This window comes from Aethalodelphis obliquidens, unplaced genomic scaffold (genome assembly GCF_003676395.1).
Source record: "Aethalodelphis obliquidens isolate GAN/ISIS:26980383/991018 unplaced genomic scaffold, ASM367639v1 scaffold13, whole genome shotgun sequence".
Classification (NCBI taxonomy): domain Eukaryota; kingdom Metazoa; phylum Chordata; class Mammalia; order Artiodactyla; family Delphinidae; genus Aethalodelphis; species Aethalodelphis obliquidens.
In genome coordinates this window covers 29,042,079-29,057,604 of record NW_020837957.1, presented here as the reverse complement: position 1 = coordinate 29,057,604, position 15,526 = coordinate 29,042,079, and the positions used below count along the sequence as shown (strand labels likewise).

Here is a 15,526-nt window from a genome sequence, read left to right as displayed (position 1 = left end):
ACAAATGCTGGAGAGGGTGTGGAGAAAAGGGAACCCTCCTACGTTGTTGGTGGGAACGTAAATTGATGCAGCCACTATGGAGAATAGTATGGCAGTCCCTCAACAAACTAAAAATAGAGTTGCCATATGATCCAGCAATCTCACTTCTGGGCATATATCCAGATAAAACTATAATTCAAAAAGATACATGCAACCCTATGTTCATAGCAGCACTATTCACAACAGCCAAGACATGGAAGCAACCTAAATGTCCATCGACAGAGGAATAAAGAAGATGTACGTCTATACAAATGGAATAATACCCAGTCATAAAAAACTGAAATAATGCCATTTGCAGCAACATGGATGGACCTAGAGATTATCATACTAAGTGAAGTCAGAAAGAGAAAGACAAATACCATATATCACTTACATGTGGAATCTAAAATATGACACAAATGAACTTATCTATGAAACAGACTCAGAGACACAGAGAACAGACTTGTGTTGCCAAAGGAAGAGGGGGGTGAAGGAAGGATGGACTGGGAGTTTGGGATTAGCAGATGCAAACTTACAGAATGGATAAACAACAGCGTCCTACTGCATAGCACAGGGAACTATATTCAATATCCTGTGATAAACCATAATGGAAAAGAATTTTTAAAACAATGTATATATATACGTATAACTGAATCACTGTGCTGTACAGCAGAAATTAATGCAACATTGTAAATCAACCATATTACCATAAAACAAATTTTTTTTTAAATGTGTATTTTCCCATCCCCCTATCTTTTGGCATCTCTTATATTTTCCATAGTTTCTTAGATTACAGTGACTATACTCAGGAATATATTTGATCCCAGCTATATGAGCTCATTGAAATAGGCTTGGTGGGTTTTTTTAGTATTTTTTTCACCTGCACTAATACCTTCTTCACAAAGAAAACCTATTCTTTTCAACAAGTCTGAAGATCCTTTTCCTTTTACTGTTTCCTTAATACTGTTATGAGGATGTTATCTTTTTCTACCAAGTATGATTTGACTTCCCTGATCTTGGTTCAGACAGTAAAAGTCCTTTTCATTGTTGAGTTTTTTGGTTGACACTGTTTTCCTGCTGTTTTGTTTTGTGTGTCCCTACTTCCAAGCTTGGCGTGGATCTCTAAATTTTCATCTCAACAGTTGCAACCTTTCATTGTTCAGAATAAAACCCTGAGTTTTACCCCCTTTTAGGGTTTCTAGAAGTTACTAGTCATAGTTTCAGATTTGCTCTTTTAAAAAGGTTAATCTTCTGAAACTAAGACTTCCTAAAATCACTGATGTGACACTAATTGTGGCAAATATTCTCTTTCCATGTTTTGAAATGCGATGAAGACACAGGTGCTCTCTCTGACCGATCAGGAGCTCAAGCAGAAGCACGGGAAATGCTGACTAGATCAATCTATGTAGTATAGCGAAAGTTCCTATGGATGCAGAGGCTAAGATGGTGTAAAAGCAAAGTCTGTGTAACATAGCTACTGTAGAACAAAGATTAAAATATACAAATTATTACCTTAAATTCACTGTAAAGAAAGTTAACTTTTTTTCCCTTTAAGAAAGCTTGAGAGAAACTAAAACTAGAATAAAATTTTCAAAACTGCTTTACAAAAATTGTTGCCCAACACAGATGCTTCCATTTGTGGAACCTGGTCATCTACTTTGTATTACCTGGAACTTAGCATATTCAAGAACAAAACCATTATATCTCTTTAGTTCACACAGCAGTAAGAGATAATACTATACACCTTAACTGACCATGAAAAGATTATTTTATTCCATGAAAATATTCTCAACAGAGAACACTATCTTAAACAAAGCATTTACATTAAGAAATCAACATGTGCACAAAAAGAGTAAAAATTACTGAAAAAATTAAAGACTTCTTTTGGACAATTCACATATTCAAATTTAAGAATGATTTAAACTGTGCAAGTACAAATGTCTTTCCTATTGTAATAACCCACACACAGGTTGCACTATTCCACGTGAGGGAACTTGCCTCCTACGGAAGCAAATCCTGCTTTAAGAAAAACAAACAGTAGCTTGAAAAGAACAGTTAGTCCTCACAAGAAAGCCTTAAACTTTGCCCTCTGTGGCTGTTGCCAAAAAGCACAAGCACCTCAGGCTTTGTACAGAAGACAAACACAGCCAGCTCAGGTTTCCTCTTCATTGCTAACCTTTAAAATAAAAATAGCACTGGATCTGAAAACTACTTTATGTAGTCTGTCAGTACTGAATAATGTCACTTTATATAAATAACCCTGTAACGAGATTTAAAATCTAAAACTTCATAGTTTACTAGCCTTAAAGGTAATACACTATCATGTCAGCTGTGTAATGGGAGTACTTGATCTTACGAAGGCATCGACTTTCACACAATTGTCATTCAGCTTTAGTATAACTGGTAGTACGATTCAAATAACACTGGGAAAAATTATTAAAGCAGTCACACAGTTTCTAAAATATCGCTTGAAATCCAACAATACACAGACCATTTCACGTTCTTTCTTCCTTCAAAACAGTAAAGAACCAAATTAATGAAGCTTCCATGTTACAAATATCCCCCCACCCCCACCCACCTCCCCATTAAATGTCACTAAGAAATTAGTTAAGATACAAGTCATTAACAGAATCACAAATGCGAGGGAGGACAACATGAGCAACATGAGCGTAGGGGCACTGATGACAATTATATTTACAAGTATAAACATACAGAAACTCCCATTTTACAAGGAAAAGTGCACATAGATCATTACAAAGTTTCACTAAATTGTATGTGGTTCAAATAAAATCATCACTTGGAAACAGACTATCATTGTAATAATTAAGTGAGAAAACAGTAACCCCAAATTAGAAGACAATGGGAGGGAGGTCCATAAAACTTCTCATAAAAACACTAAGTAAAATGGACTCAGACATGTCTTTAGTTTGATGCGTAAATTTGAAGATGCACCAACAAACATGGTAGAGCTCTAAAAGCCACCTACCGAGGTTGTATCGGCAGCTATAGCAGCACTGCCGAGTTAATGGAGGTCGCACTGAGCTGACACATAAAGCCCTTTGTGGGATACTGTAGTGGTAGTGTTGGCAATCAGCAGATTTAGGCACTCTAGTTTAAGGCAGCGTTTGAATGGAAGCAGCTGACTTCTGACAACAGTCCTTTGTCTTGAGGTGGTGAGTATCTTCTGTGTTTATTATGCCAGGATTTCAGTGCTGACTATAGATTCTTCCCAGACTGAGGTGCTGAAGATGTATCATGTTTCAAAGAGTTCTTTCAACTGGGCTGTAGGCTAGAGCAGAGATGTTTTTTCTTCTGATCATAAATACTTCAGGTTCACAAACTGCTTCTTCATAATGCCAAAACTGGAATGTTTTGCAGTGGGGAAGTTATAGCAGCGTACACAAATACTAGGATGGAAACATTAGTGCTGGAGATGTTTGACAAAGTGATTTGCACTACAAATGTAAAACAAAACAAAGGCTTTGACAAGAACAAGGGATTATAAAGACATGCCTGAAAAATCTAAACCCGATCACTCTAGACATGCAACAGGATGTTAAGCAAGCACAGAGGTGACGCAGGCAGACACTGACAAATGGCAAGGATTCTAACAGACAATGGGTCTAAAAGCCAATTAAACAGAGCTGCGATGGACAGTCCTGTTGGAACAGTCAAAAATGGCAAGGATTCTAACAGACAATGGGTCTAAAAGCCAATTAAAAGAGCTGCAATGGACAGTCCTGTTGGGACAGTCAGATATGACAAACTTAAGGACAGCTCTGCATTCTTTCTGATTTGGATATCAGTAAAATAAATGGAAAAAAAAAAGGTTAGCCATTGTTGGCTTTTTTCCTTTATGTGAATAACTGTAATTGACAAGTTTAAGGGTTGGTATTACAATGATTTTTTAAAACAATGTACGGAAATGCTAATGAAGTTAGTAAAAAAATAATCATGTCTGCATGCACTCATGCAACTTGCTTCTCTCACTCTCTCTGAGCCTGACAACTCTAATACCCTCCCCCCAAAAGCAGCTGCATGTAACCTCCTTCAACATCTTGCCCATTTCCTCAGAAACCCTCTTCAGGAACCTGCAGTCCAGGAGGAAAAAGAAAAGAACAATTACTGAAGACCTTTAGTAAGACCAAAAGGAGTGTTCAGTTTAAAGTGTCCATCCCAAATGTCTCTAAAATCATTTTATAGTCAGCTATTAAAAACACCAAAACATGTTGGAACATGAGCAAAATTAAGGACCAGTCTCTTAATTGCTTCCTCACTTTACTCCCCTACACAACTAGCACTGCACATGTCTTGATTATACAGTGTTTCCAACAAATGCTTATTAAAATTGGAAAAAAAACTCCTAATAATTGACGATTCAGCTAAAATGAGGAAATGCCTTCAGTGATGACAGAGATATATTCCTCCAACCCAGTTAGTGAAAAAAGTCATTTTTTCTTTCAAGCAAAATTTGCCAGTACTTCTCCTCCATGCAAGATTTCCTCTCAGTTTATTTAGAATCCACTTTCCTATGTACAATTGCTAAATGCTAGTATCACTAAAGTGGTATTTCTCAAAAGACATTTAAAGATGAAAAATACAAGCATTAATTTAGAAGAAAGCTTGTACATTATTGAAAATTACTAGAAAACCTGAAAATATCCTTGGGTCTCAAAAGAAAGCCATTTTATTCACTTAAAGAGCAAGACCAGGCCCGTTTATTTTGCACGTCTCTTGATTAGCCTACTACTAAAACAGATTATGTGTTAGGTGCCTGTTTTCTTCCTTTAGGAAACTGAAGTTGAGAATAAGGACAAAAATGAAAATGATTACATTCGTATTTTATCCAATTAGCCAACTATTATTACATTTTTCCTAGAAACTGTAGCTACAATTTCAAACCCCTAGACCAAACCCCTCTTTTGGGCATCAGCTTTTTATAGCAAGCATTTCAGATCAGTTTTACTTGAGTTCACTACAGTCACTGTGTTTCCTGAAGCAAAGTGTAGAGGGGTAGGGAGCTTTCTATCCCTACCCCTCTACAGGATGGATTCCTGCCCAGTAGATTAAATTTTATGATTTATAAGGCAGAAAAACACAAATCCTTCACACAGACTTAAGCAGGACATAAAGCAAAAGGCATCAATTAAGCTTCACACCAACATCACTCAAATGGTAAAGCGTCACGAGAACAGTTTCTTGTAATAGTCACATCTCTAAGATCGAGCCTACACTCAGCTCACACAGTGAACAATAAATCTTGGATGCCCTTTCAGCTTTCTTATGTTTTCCCACCCATTGACTGTGTTTTCATTTTGTTATCGTTCCTATGTCATACATGTTACAAAGCTGCCGGGTTAGTTTAGATGTAAGTTACTGCACCTTTACTGTTTTTCTCTAGAGTTACATCTATGTATGATGTGGGAACGTAGCCTTCTTCACCATTCTGTCTCCGAGCTCTTGTCCATCCATCACCCTTGTCCTCCTCAATAATGTATAGAACTTCACCTTCTTTCATTGCCAGAGTACCTTCATTATGCCCTAAATGAGCACAAGCATAATTTAAGTATAGCAATAATTTTGAATAAAAGTTACAAATACAACAAAAAACAACGTGGAACCCTACTAGATTTCAATGTAATAGAACTATGAGCCCACTGACTCTCATTACCAACACCTCTATGATGCTTTGTAGTTTACCCAACAGTTTCATATACTTACGTCATTTGAACTGCACAATAACCCGTGAGGCTGGCATTAACAGCAGCACCATGTAACAGATGAAGTATCTGAGCTACAACAACACTGTATGATTTGACAGGGTATGCTAACTCCTATTTCACTGCTCCAACTCCTTCCCCAAATTTGAGTGGCACTGTTATCTAGAAAATTCATGAAGTTCAAAATAGTAACAAGACAGTGAGAGGGTTGGAAGAAAGAAGGAAAGAATATAATTTGAGGAGAGAGCAGAGAAAAATACAGGTCCAACTCTGGTGATGGTAGAAGCAGAATGATCATAGCCACAAACTTCCTTCAAAACTTCATCAGCCTCAGGCCTCTCTTTCTTCCCAATCCCTCAACCATTCCCAACCTGCTTAGCAGTAACAGTTTTCACAAATGAATATTTATTTAACATACACTAAATCCTTCCCTTACTCTCTGTAGCTAATTATAGCAAGATCTTATTTAATACTATTTTCTCAGAATGAGCAGCAACTAAAAACTACTCAATTTAAAAACCAAAACAATGGATGGGTAGGGAAGGGCCTTAAATTCATACACCATTTTATAACAACTTCTTTGTAAGGGTGTTACTCTGCTCCTCTGTGAAATGAAGAAAACGATTTTTTAAAGTCCAAGAGAGGGAAGGGTAACTAAAAACCTGTAAGAGAGGGCCACAATGCCTTCCTCCCCTTATAGAGTCTCTCCTCCAACTATCACAGGGGGAAGGATGGCATAGTCAGAAGCTACCACGTTTCCTCCTTCCCTCACCTGAAAATATGGCCTACAGGGTCAGCATATGGTGGTGGCACTCAGCTATGCCATTTGCCTAGTACCTGCCGCTCAATGTTAGCAAGTTACAAGGAAGAGCCTGAAGTGATATTTACCAGCCTTCCACTTTCTGGGTTGAGCTACATGCTCAAGCGGCTTCAACTTTGATGAGTACATCAAAGTTGGGAAACTCTGTATCAACCAAAGTTGATAATTAAATAATAATCTTTATTAGGATGCTGATAACATAGGTAATTTTCTTTCAATGTCATGTACGGAAGAAAAATCTCTATACCTGCAATGTAGTTAAAACAAAAATACTCACACTAATGAACTGGGATTATAATTTTCTGGCACTTATAGTTTTCTTATTTAGCTATAAGGACACTACAGTGCATGACTCTGTATGTAGACTTTAAGGAACCAATCTTATCAATTACAGTGTATTAAGAAAATCATACCATCGAAAGGGTAGATAGCTTTGCAGTGTCCAATAGCAGGCAAGGGATCGTCATCTTCAAACTCATCATCAAACTCACTGTGGTGACCATGCTGTTGGGGTGGCCCACGGACTTCTTGGTTTGCATCATCAGTATAGCTTCCCTCAGGGCTATGAAACAAAATTATCTCTAATCAAGTACATGGGAACTTTTTATATTACCTACAAGTTGATCTCCTCAGGATCAATTCAGAGACTCAAATAACCATGACACAGTTCCAAATTAAGTCTTCATTTTCTTAAATGTTGAAATGTGTGTGTGTGTGTGGCTTCTAATTCAAAATGCTTTTGTTGAATTTCCTGAAATTAAAAATTAAAAGATTACAATGTTCTAGGCACATAACATGTATTCAGTAAGTATGTCTCATTATCACTAGGTCCAGAGATAAAATGGAAAAATGTCATGGACATTTGGTTTTTATCATCCTGGATTCATCACCCCCTCTTTTTTCAAGAAAACCCTAAAATTGCTTAGGGGACCCACCCAGACCCATGTTCAGTTCACAGGCTTCAGGTAGAGTTGCTCTGTCCTGGTTCCAGAGGGTCCATCTTAGCACAGAACTTGTATGACCAGAGTGAATAGTTCACTAGTAGGCATGTAACCCAGGAAGATATGAGAGATACACAAAGACTTTTGCTTGGGACTGTTCAGAGAAGCTCCCTTCCTTTTCCACTGGACGTGAACCTGGAGAAATATGAGCTTAAGAGCTTTGGAAGATCACCATGTAGAGCCTTTAAATGAAGCCAACACAGTGTAAGGCAAAACTGGAAGGTGGAGAGAAACGGAGTACTGAAGATATCATCTGAGTTCCTAGATCAAGCTCTCCCTGAAGTCAGCCAATAAAATCCCTTTTCAGTTTAAGCCAGTATGGGTAGAGTATTCATCCTGTCACTGAAAACCAAAAGACTCCTAGTAAAATTAATTTCCAATTAATCATGTTAAGAGGAAAGTTAGTAACTAAGAAAATCCCAGAAAGCAGGTAATCCAAAGGTATTTTTTCTGTAAATTTTTACTTCAAAAAGAGAAAAAAATGTTGATTTTGCTAAAGAATCAAATGACTGAATAATATTTTCATAATTTGCATGATGAGATTTAGCAGTACTTTCAGTATACCTGGAAGCCAAGTTCTTAATAACACAAACCACAGGGACTAGATTATTTTAATCTAGGGTTTACCTAATAACAAAAACCAGTGTATTTGTGACTATCTCTTGATATATTAAGGATATATACTTTCAAAAAGTGATAATGGAGAGGAAGAGAAGGAGAAATTAACATTTGTCAAGCACATACTAGCACAGGTATTTTACTAGTAGGTGCTTTATGTACGCTATTTCAGTGGTCCCCAACCTTTTTGGCACCAGGGACCGGTTTCGTGGAAGACAATTTATCCAGGGACTGGGGCGGGGGTGGGGGGACGGGATGGTTCAGGCGGTAATGAGAGTGATGGGGGTGGCAGATGAAGCGTCACTCACCAGCCCACCCGCCGCTCACCTCCTGCTGTGCGCCACCCCTGCAGTTGGGGACCCCTACATTATTTCATTCATTACTAATAACCCTGTATGACAGGTATTTTAATCTTTATTTTATATTTTAGGAAACTGAGACTCAGGGAGCATTAAAAATGAACTGCTAAATGTGGAGGGGAGGGATAAATCAGGATCTTGGGATTAACACACACACACTACTATATATAAGACAGATAACCAACAAAGACCCACTATGTAGCACAGAGAACTCCACTCAATATTCTGTGATAACCTATATGAGAAAAAAATCTGAGAATGAATATATGTATATGTATAACTGAATCACTTTGCTGTACACCTGAAACACACTGTAAATCAACTATAATCCAATAAAATTTTTAAAAAAATGAATTTGCTCAATTACAATGTAATTAGGTAGTAAACCAATATTTGATACTAGATCTCTCAAATTGTTCTCTAAGGTGAATCCAAATTTGTTGGATTTTATTATGAGGGGGAAAAAAAACATTTACCCAAAGGGAGAAAATGTCACAAATGGTATGAAAACATGGAAATTTAGTAAAATGCCTTTTGGAAGCTCTGATCCAATTTAACAATATGAATTTTTTTCCTTCACAAAACTTTGAGTAATTTGACAGTTAAATTTTTCTTTGGCATAAGCTACCCAACTCCATCTAAACCTAAAGGCAATCTTCCCAGGCCTGGGGAGCCTATGCCTCTAGACCACAGCTCCCAGAATTTTCCAAGTTCCTACCTCTCTGTTTGTAGACGCATTACAAACTAGAACTGAGCAGCAATATGAAATCTCATACTTCACCTGTAGCTATTATAAAGAAACAGAAAATTATTTAGGTTCAAAGATTGAGTTATTAAAAGCCAAACTTGTAGGAAAAAAGAGAACTGTATGAAGTTTAGGACAAAACAGTGAGAAAAGTTTGGGGTAAAAGGAGGAAATACAAATAAAACGCAAAAAATAACCTTTCTCGTCCCTGTGTTACAAGGTGATTTATGTCACTGCTATGTCTTCTGTCTCCTCTTCCACCTGTTTTGCCTTCAACTTCAGACAGCCAAGCCTTAGGGAAAAAACAAAACTAAGCTCAATAAATATATACATACATATTTTAATTTATTTACTTTTTGTTTTATTTTCTATTTTTGGCTGTGTTGGGTCTTCGTTGCTGCACGTGGGCTTTCTCTAGTTGCAGCGAGTGGGGGCTACTCTTCGTTGTGGTGTGCGGGCTTCTCATTGCGGTGGCTTCTCTTGTTGTGGAGCACAGGCTCTAGGCGCGTGGGCTTCAGTACTTGTGGCTCACGGGCTCTAGAGCGCAGCCTCAGTAGTTGTGGCACACGGGCTTAGCTGCTCTGAGGCATGTGGGATCTTCCCGGACCAGGGCTCGAACCTGTGTCCCCCACATTGGCAAGCGGATTCTTAACCACTGCACCACCAAGGAAGCCCCATGTATATATTTTAAAGCTCATAAAATATTCTACATTTAAAATGTGCTTTGGGTCTTTATAATTATGTAATTCTTAGAGAAGGGAAACCTTTATTTCAATTTGGTCAATGATCAACTTGATAGCTGATTAAAAACATAGTACGTTTAGTTTTACATAAAGTTTTAAATAAGGAAAAAAACTTCAACGAGGGATTAATTCTAAAGATTATGATACCTGAACTTTCCTGGTGGCGCAGTGGTTAAGAAGCTGCCTGCCAATGCAGGGGACACGGGTTTGATCCCTGGTCCATGAAGCGCCCACATGCCACACAGCAACTAAGCCCATGCACCACAACTACTGAGCCTGCACTCTAGAGCCCATGAGCCACAACTACTGAGCCTGTGCACCACAACTACTGAAGTCCATGTGCCCTAGAACCTGCACGTTGCAACTACTGAGCCAACGCGCTGCAATTACTGAAGCCTACGTGCTCTAGGGCCCACACGCTGCAACTACTGAGCCCGCATGCTGTAACTACTGAAGTCTGCGCCTACAGCCCGTGCTCCGCAGAAAGAGAAGCCACCGCAATGAGAAGCCTACGCACGGCAACAAAGAGTAGCCCCCATGTACCACAACTAGAGAAAGCCCTCGCGCAGCAACAAAGACGCAACTCAGCCAACAGAAAAAAAAAAGAAAGATTATGATACCTTACTTTTAGATTATGGTACCTTACTTTTAGATCATAATGATACCTTACTTTTAGATCATAAACTCTAAAATAAAATATTTGAAGATAATTCTAGCAAAACCCAATCTATCATAATGAAGTTTATAAAAATGAACTTATCTTAGACAACTGCTAAATAACAAATCTACCTCATTCTTGTGGATTTCCATTCGCAGGCGGTCAATGTTATTCATGGTCTCTGCTAATTTAGGCTGCAAACTCCCTGGGTCCCCCATTTGTGGATTTTTCTCATATACATCTTTCATTTTGTTGAGTGCTTCTCTGAAAATGAGCAGGAAGACATAAAATTAAACATTTACTTTACATGTTCCCAGATAAAAGAGTTTCATTTGATTCTGGGGACTCACATGCAGCCTAATCGTAAAAGTCGTATCTCTTTAACTTTAATCAAACATTACCTGATTGAAGATAATCTGCACGAAGCTGATCATGTATATAGTTAGTAATTTATGGAGGCAGTCTTTTAAAACATTTAGAATTAAAAAAAAATGATTTCATTTCTCATTTCTTGCTTCCTAAATGAGATTATATATATTTAATCAAGGACTGAAAGAATATTCCTCAATATTGTTAAACTCATCATGTCCCAAATCAAACTCATCATATTCTCATCCAGGCACATTATTCCACTGGTGTTCCTTATCTTAGTTCACAGCATCATCAACCTCCCACTCATCTATACCATCTTTAACTTGCCCCTCTCCCTCTAAATTCAAGTCATTCATCCTCTTCACTTCTCTAATCATATCACTATTACCATATCACTATTATATCACTATATATGCCTCGATTAGCTCTCCTTGGCTCTAACATCTGACATTACTAACACTCCTTAATATTCTTTTCTTTCTTGATTTCCTGGAGGTTACATTTTCTTTTCCCTTCCCTTCACCTCTGTCCCATTATTTCCCTCACTGATTCCTTCTCTTCTGTTTATCCTTTAAATGTGTTACATAAAATGACAGAAATTTCTTCTCATCTCATCCTACAGTTCTCCTTTTTAAGGTTGATCTCTTAATGCTTTGTTTTTTCCAGTTTTATTGAGACAAAATTGACTATTTTAGTATCACCTATCTTCAGATCATTCTCAAGTATGAATCTCTTCAATCACTCATGTCAGAGTTTAAGCTCCAATTTTATCTTCAGTGTAAAAGCAGGTAGTAAGTTACCAATCCACTGTAATAACCCTTTATTCATCATATATAAATCTCTATATTCATTAAAACAAAACTGAACTAAAAGAAACTTTTAATAAAATTGAAAAAAAATTAAAGCTACGAATGAATCTGAAGCTGTAAGTAATCAAACACTGTTTTCCAACATTCTTGCAGCAAACAAAATAATTATAACCTCAGATTTCTATTGAGCTCAATTTATATACTAAAGCAAAATAAAAATTTATCAAAATATAAGAGGTAGTTAGTGTTGGTGAAACTACCCTTGATAATCATCAAACTATTTTGAAAATTTATGGAAGGCATAAATATATACTATTAGCATCCAATAAGTAACCTGCAACCTAAGAAACTCTAACATTTCATTTTAAAAATATGACAGAGCACAATTTTCCAAAGTTTAGGACTGTATTTTTTCCTCAAAAGATATTTCAATTAGGATGTATAATTTTTAAGCCTTTTATACATCACATTTAAACATATCATTCAAAGTAGACTCTGAAAGGAATAATGATGGCAGACAGAACTTAATGGGAAAATACTTTTGGTCTGATTCTTTTTGTAGTTCTCTGTTAAGTTCATCGATGCGCTGCTGTAGTTTTTTACGTCTCTGTTCTGGTGGCAGATGACTGAAATCTTCTAGTGCTGGGCCCTGAAAAGAGAATCTAAATCATTATAAAAGATATATTCATGAAATTTTATTTCTAAAATATACTCACTATAAAGTAAGAATATATATCAATTTTAAGTTTAATTTCAAATTAGCCCCAAACACCTCCTTTTAAGAAAAAGAAATCTACATAGATACATATGTGTATGTTAATTAAAACAATCGTATTGAAGAAAGAGCTCAGATGCCAGTCACTTTTTAAAAAATCATGAAATAGAATAGGTAAAAATATCAGCAGATACAGATAATTGGTAATTACCAGTATAACATTATATTCAGGTCTCGGCAGAGTTAAAATAAATACAGATGAACCTTCTTACAGCAATAACAATGAAATGGAAACACGTAACATTTCTCACTTATACAAAGTATTTTTTATATAACATACTGCACCACATTCCCAAATCAAATCTATTGCCGTGATACTCGGGATATTACAAATGTTCAGACTGAAAATATGAAAAGTTTATATAACTGAGTTAAACAACTTACCTCATAAAGGCAATATAACTAATGAAAAATATTTTAATATTACACTGTCTTTAATGATTGTATTTATTAAACCATTCATTAGAACCGAAACATACTTGATCATTAAAAAATAAAAGGTAGAACTATCCACCAAGTGAAATGTAAGTAGAAACTACATTCCAATAAGGAATTTATTTTCAATTATCCTTTGTACAACCAAATAGCATACCTCAGTTGTTCTTGAAATAAAGATATAATCCAAAGAAAGATAAAATCCTTATTTAGGAAGGATGCTTAATGTCTAAAAATTTTTTAATGTTTTGATATTCAAGAAACTATATCATTTAAGAAACAGTTCTAGTATTTAGATGTAACTTCTGATTCAAATGATGTCTTTCTCCTCTTAAATGTTAATCATGTCATTGTTACTGTAGTTATCTTATTAGAAATTATACAACCAGACCAATGTTAGCAACTATTGATTCCATTTAACATGAGCCCATATTTATGTAAGGTTTTACATACTCAAAAATTGCTGACAACTATTATTCTTCATTTTTCTCTTTAAAATGGGGATTTTAAGAATATGCAATTCAATTTAAGTGTTGCTGAAGTGAGCTCCCACAACAAATGCATCCTTGCTCCTTGAACCACTGACTCCTATAACACATCTAAATAGCTTTATTTCACCATCTATAAGAGTGCTTCCCTTGCTTTTAAAAAAGATAAAACTCACTTTTCAGGTAAGCCATGATCAAATGTAACATTTAATTCATAAGAAAATTTTCTGCAAATGGCCTAAACATTATGGACATTCAACAAGCCTGTCTAAAAAAAAAAAAGGAGGACATCTTTTCTAAGTGGCTTTTGTATTTTAATCTACCAGTCACCAGAAATAAAAATCTGTCAATCACCCAAATCTGACCTAAATAAACAAATGGCAAAATTTCCTATAAGGTGCCTTTAAATTTAGTGGTCAATTATCAATGTAAGTTGTCAGATTTAATCTAATTTGGGGTACAGGTATATAATAGTTTGAAAACTATTATATTGTGCCAAAAGTAAAACTTTCTTATTTATATTTTTAAATTTAATGAAATGAAAAAACACATTTCAATATTGTTTTTTTGATAGTATTGTAATAAACTCACAATTACCTATAAGTAAATCCTCCAGATTTCCACTTATCATTAATCGAACTTGTTCTCAAATTTATTAACAGCAGATAGCTAGGTACTTGCATTTTTAATATCCCATTTTGACATTGTAACATATTCCTTTATAGAATATGAGAACTAAACTCACTCTATTTCCTATGGCTGTAAAGGAGACTCTGAGACATTTAAAAACCTCTCCTACTACATGGGAATTCATAAAAGGCCAAACTGCAATAGTCTGAAAAAGACTCATTTGTTTTCCAAAAATGAGAAACTACATAGGCACCCAATAATTTTTACATTAGGTCTTCACAATGCAGTTCCATTAATTTGTTTGAAACATATGTATAAAGGAACATCACACACATGCACAAGCACACATGCGCACACACACACGATATTTAAGTTATTTGTGCTTTTATTCTCATTCATTAGTAGACAAGAAGAAAGCACTGACTCTCTAATGAAACGAGCAAGAAATCTTTCTTTCTTACATTTTGGAAAATCTAATGATTCTTGTGATAAACTACAAATCAAACTTATATGATCTTTTTAAAGAGTGTTAAGAAAAATCATTTTTGTTTAATTTTTCTTTTGTAAAAACATAAACTTTTGTTCTACCATATAACTTTTAAAATGACGTTTAACTATAATTTCATTCTCTGTAACATGACAAAGACTCCACCCAATAACATTTAAGAACTTAATGAGTTACAGTTAACCACATTATTATTAAATTTTATGACATCAGAGGTACTGGCATGTGTTGGACTATGGATTAAATTATAAAAAGAAAAGACATACAAGGTAACATGTGGGGATGTACGTTACCACTTTGTTTTGAATTAAACAAAACAATGTTTTGTGATTATTTAATGTTGGCACAGTATATAGATCAGCACATAAGGCTTACCATCTTCACCGACCACTGAATAGTTCAATGGAAAACAGAAAGAAATGGTATATTATTCACATGAAACCATAATACAGAAGATGCAATAACTTATTCTTTTTTTTACAATATTAAAATAAATCATGTACATTTCACAATCCGAACAATTATGCCAGAAAAACAATTTTAACCACACGTTTGGGAAAGTAAATTACTTGCAAAAAAATATATACACTGATGATAATGGGCAGATATTTTCCAAGTGCAACTGAAACGCAAAAGTAAATAGTAATCATTCTATCAGTAAACACGTATTTTCTTCTTTAAAAAACAATTTTTACATAAGTGGATTTCACTTACATAGCTGTTCACTCTCAAAATACTAATATTTGAAAAGGTGAATATAAAAGATTTAATATTAGCCATTTAAAATAAATATTAGATGTAGTATTAAAGAATGGAATACTTTTCCCAAT

The 15,526-nt window shown here is 35.5% G+C and overlaps 1 protein-coding gene across 2 annotated transcripts in view; it reads right to left on the bottom strand.

The window, feature by feature from the left end:
- The window catches only part of FNBP1L (formin binding protein 1 like), a 138,930-nt gene that overhangs the window by 17,015 nt on the left and 106,389 nt on the right, over positions 1-15,526 (bottom strand). The window contains exons 10-15 of one of the 2 annotated variants that reach the window (XM_027114369.1): positions 12,403-12,512; positions 10,814-10,946; positions 9,479-9,573; positions 6,972-7,120; positions 5,401-5,559; positions 1,769-4,109 (exon numbers count right to left, since the gene is read on the bottom strand). In XM_027114369.1, the coding sequence (XP_026970170.1) occupies positions 4,102-4,109; positions 5,401-5,559; positions 6,972-7,120; positions 9,479-9,573; positions 10,814-10,946; positions 12,403-12,512 (654 nt within the window). In that variant the 3' untranslated portion in view covers positions 1,769-4,101. Of the gene's footprint in view, positions 1-1,768; positions 4,110-5,400; positions 5,560-6,971; positions 7,121-9,478; positions 9,574-10,813; positions 10,947-12,402; positions 12,513-15,526 lie in introns of those variants that run through there. The other variant, XM_027114368.1, reaches the window with a different exon arrangement.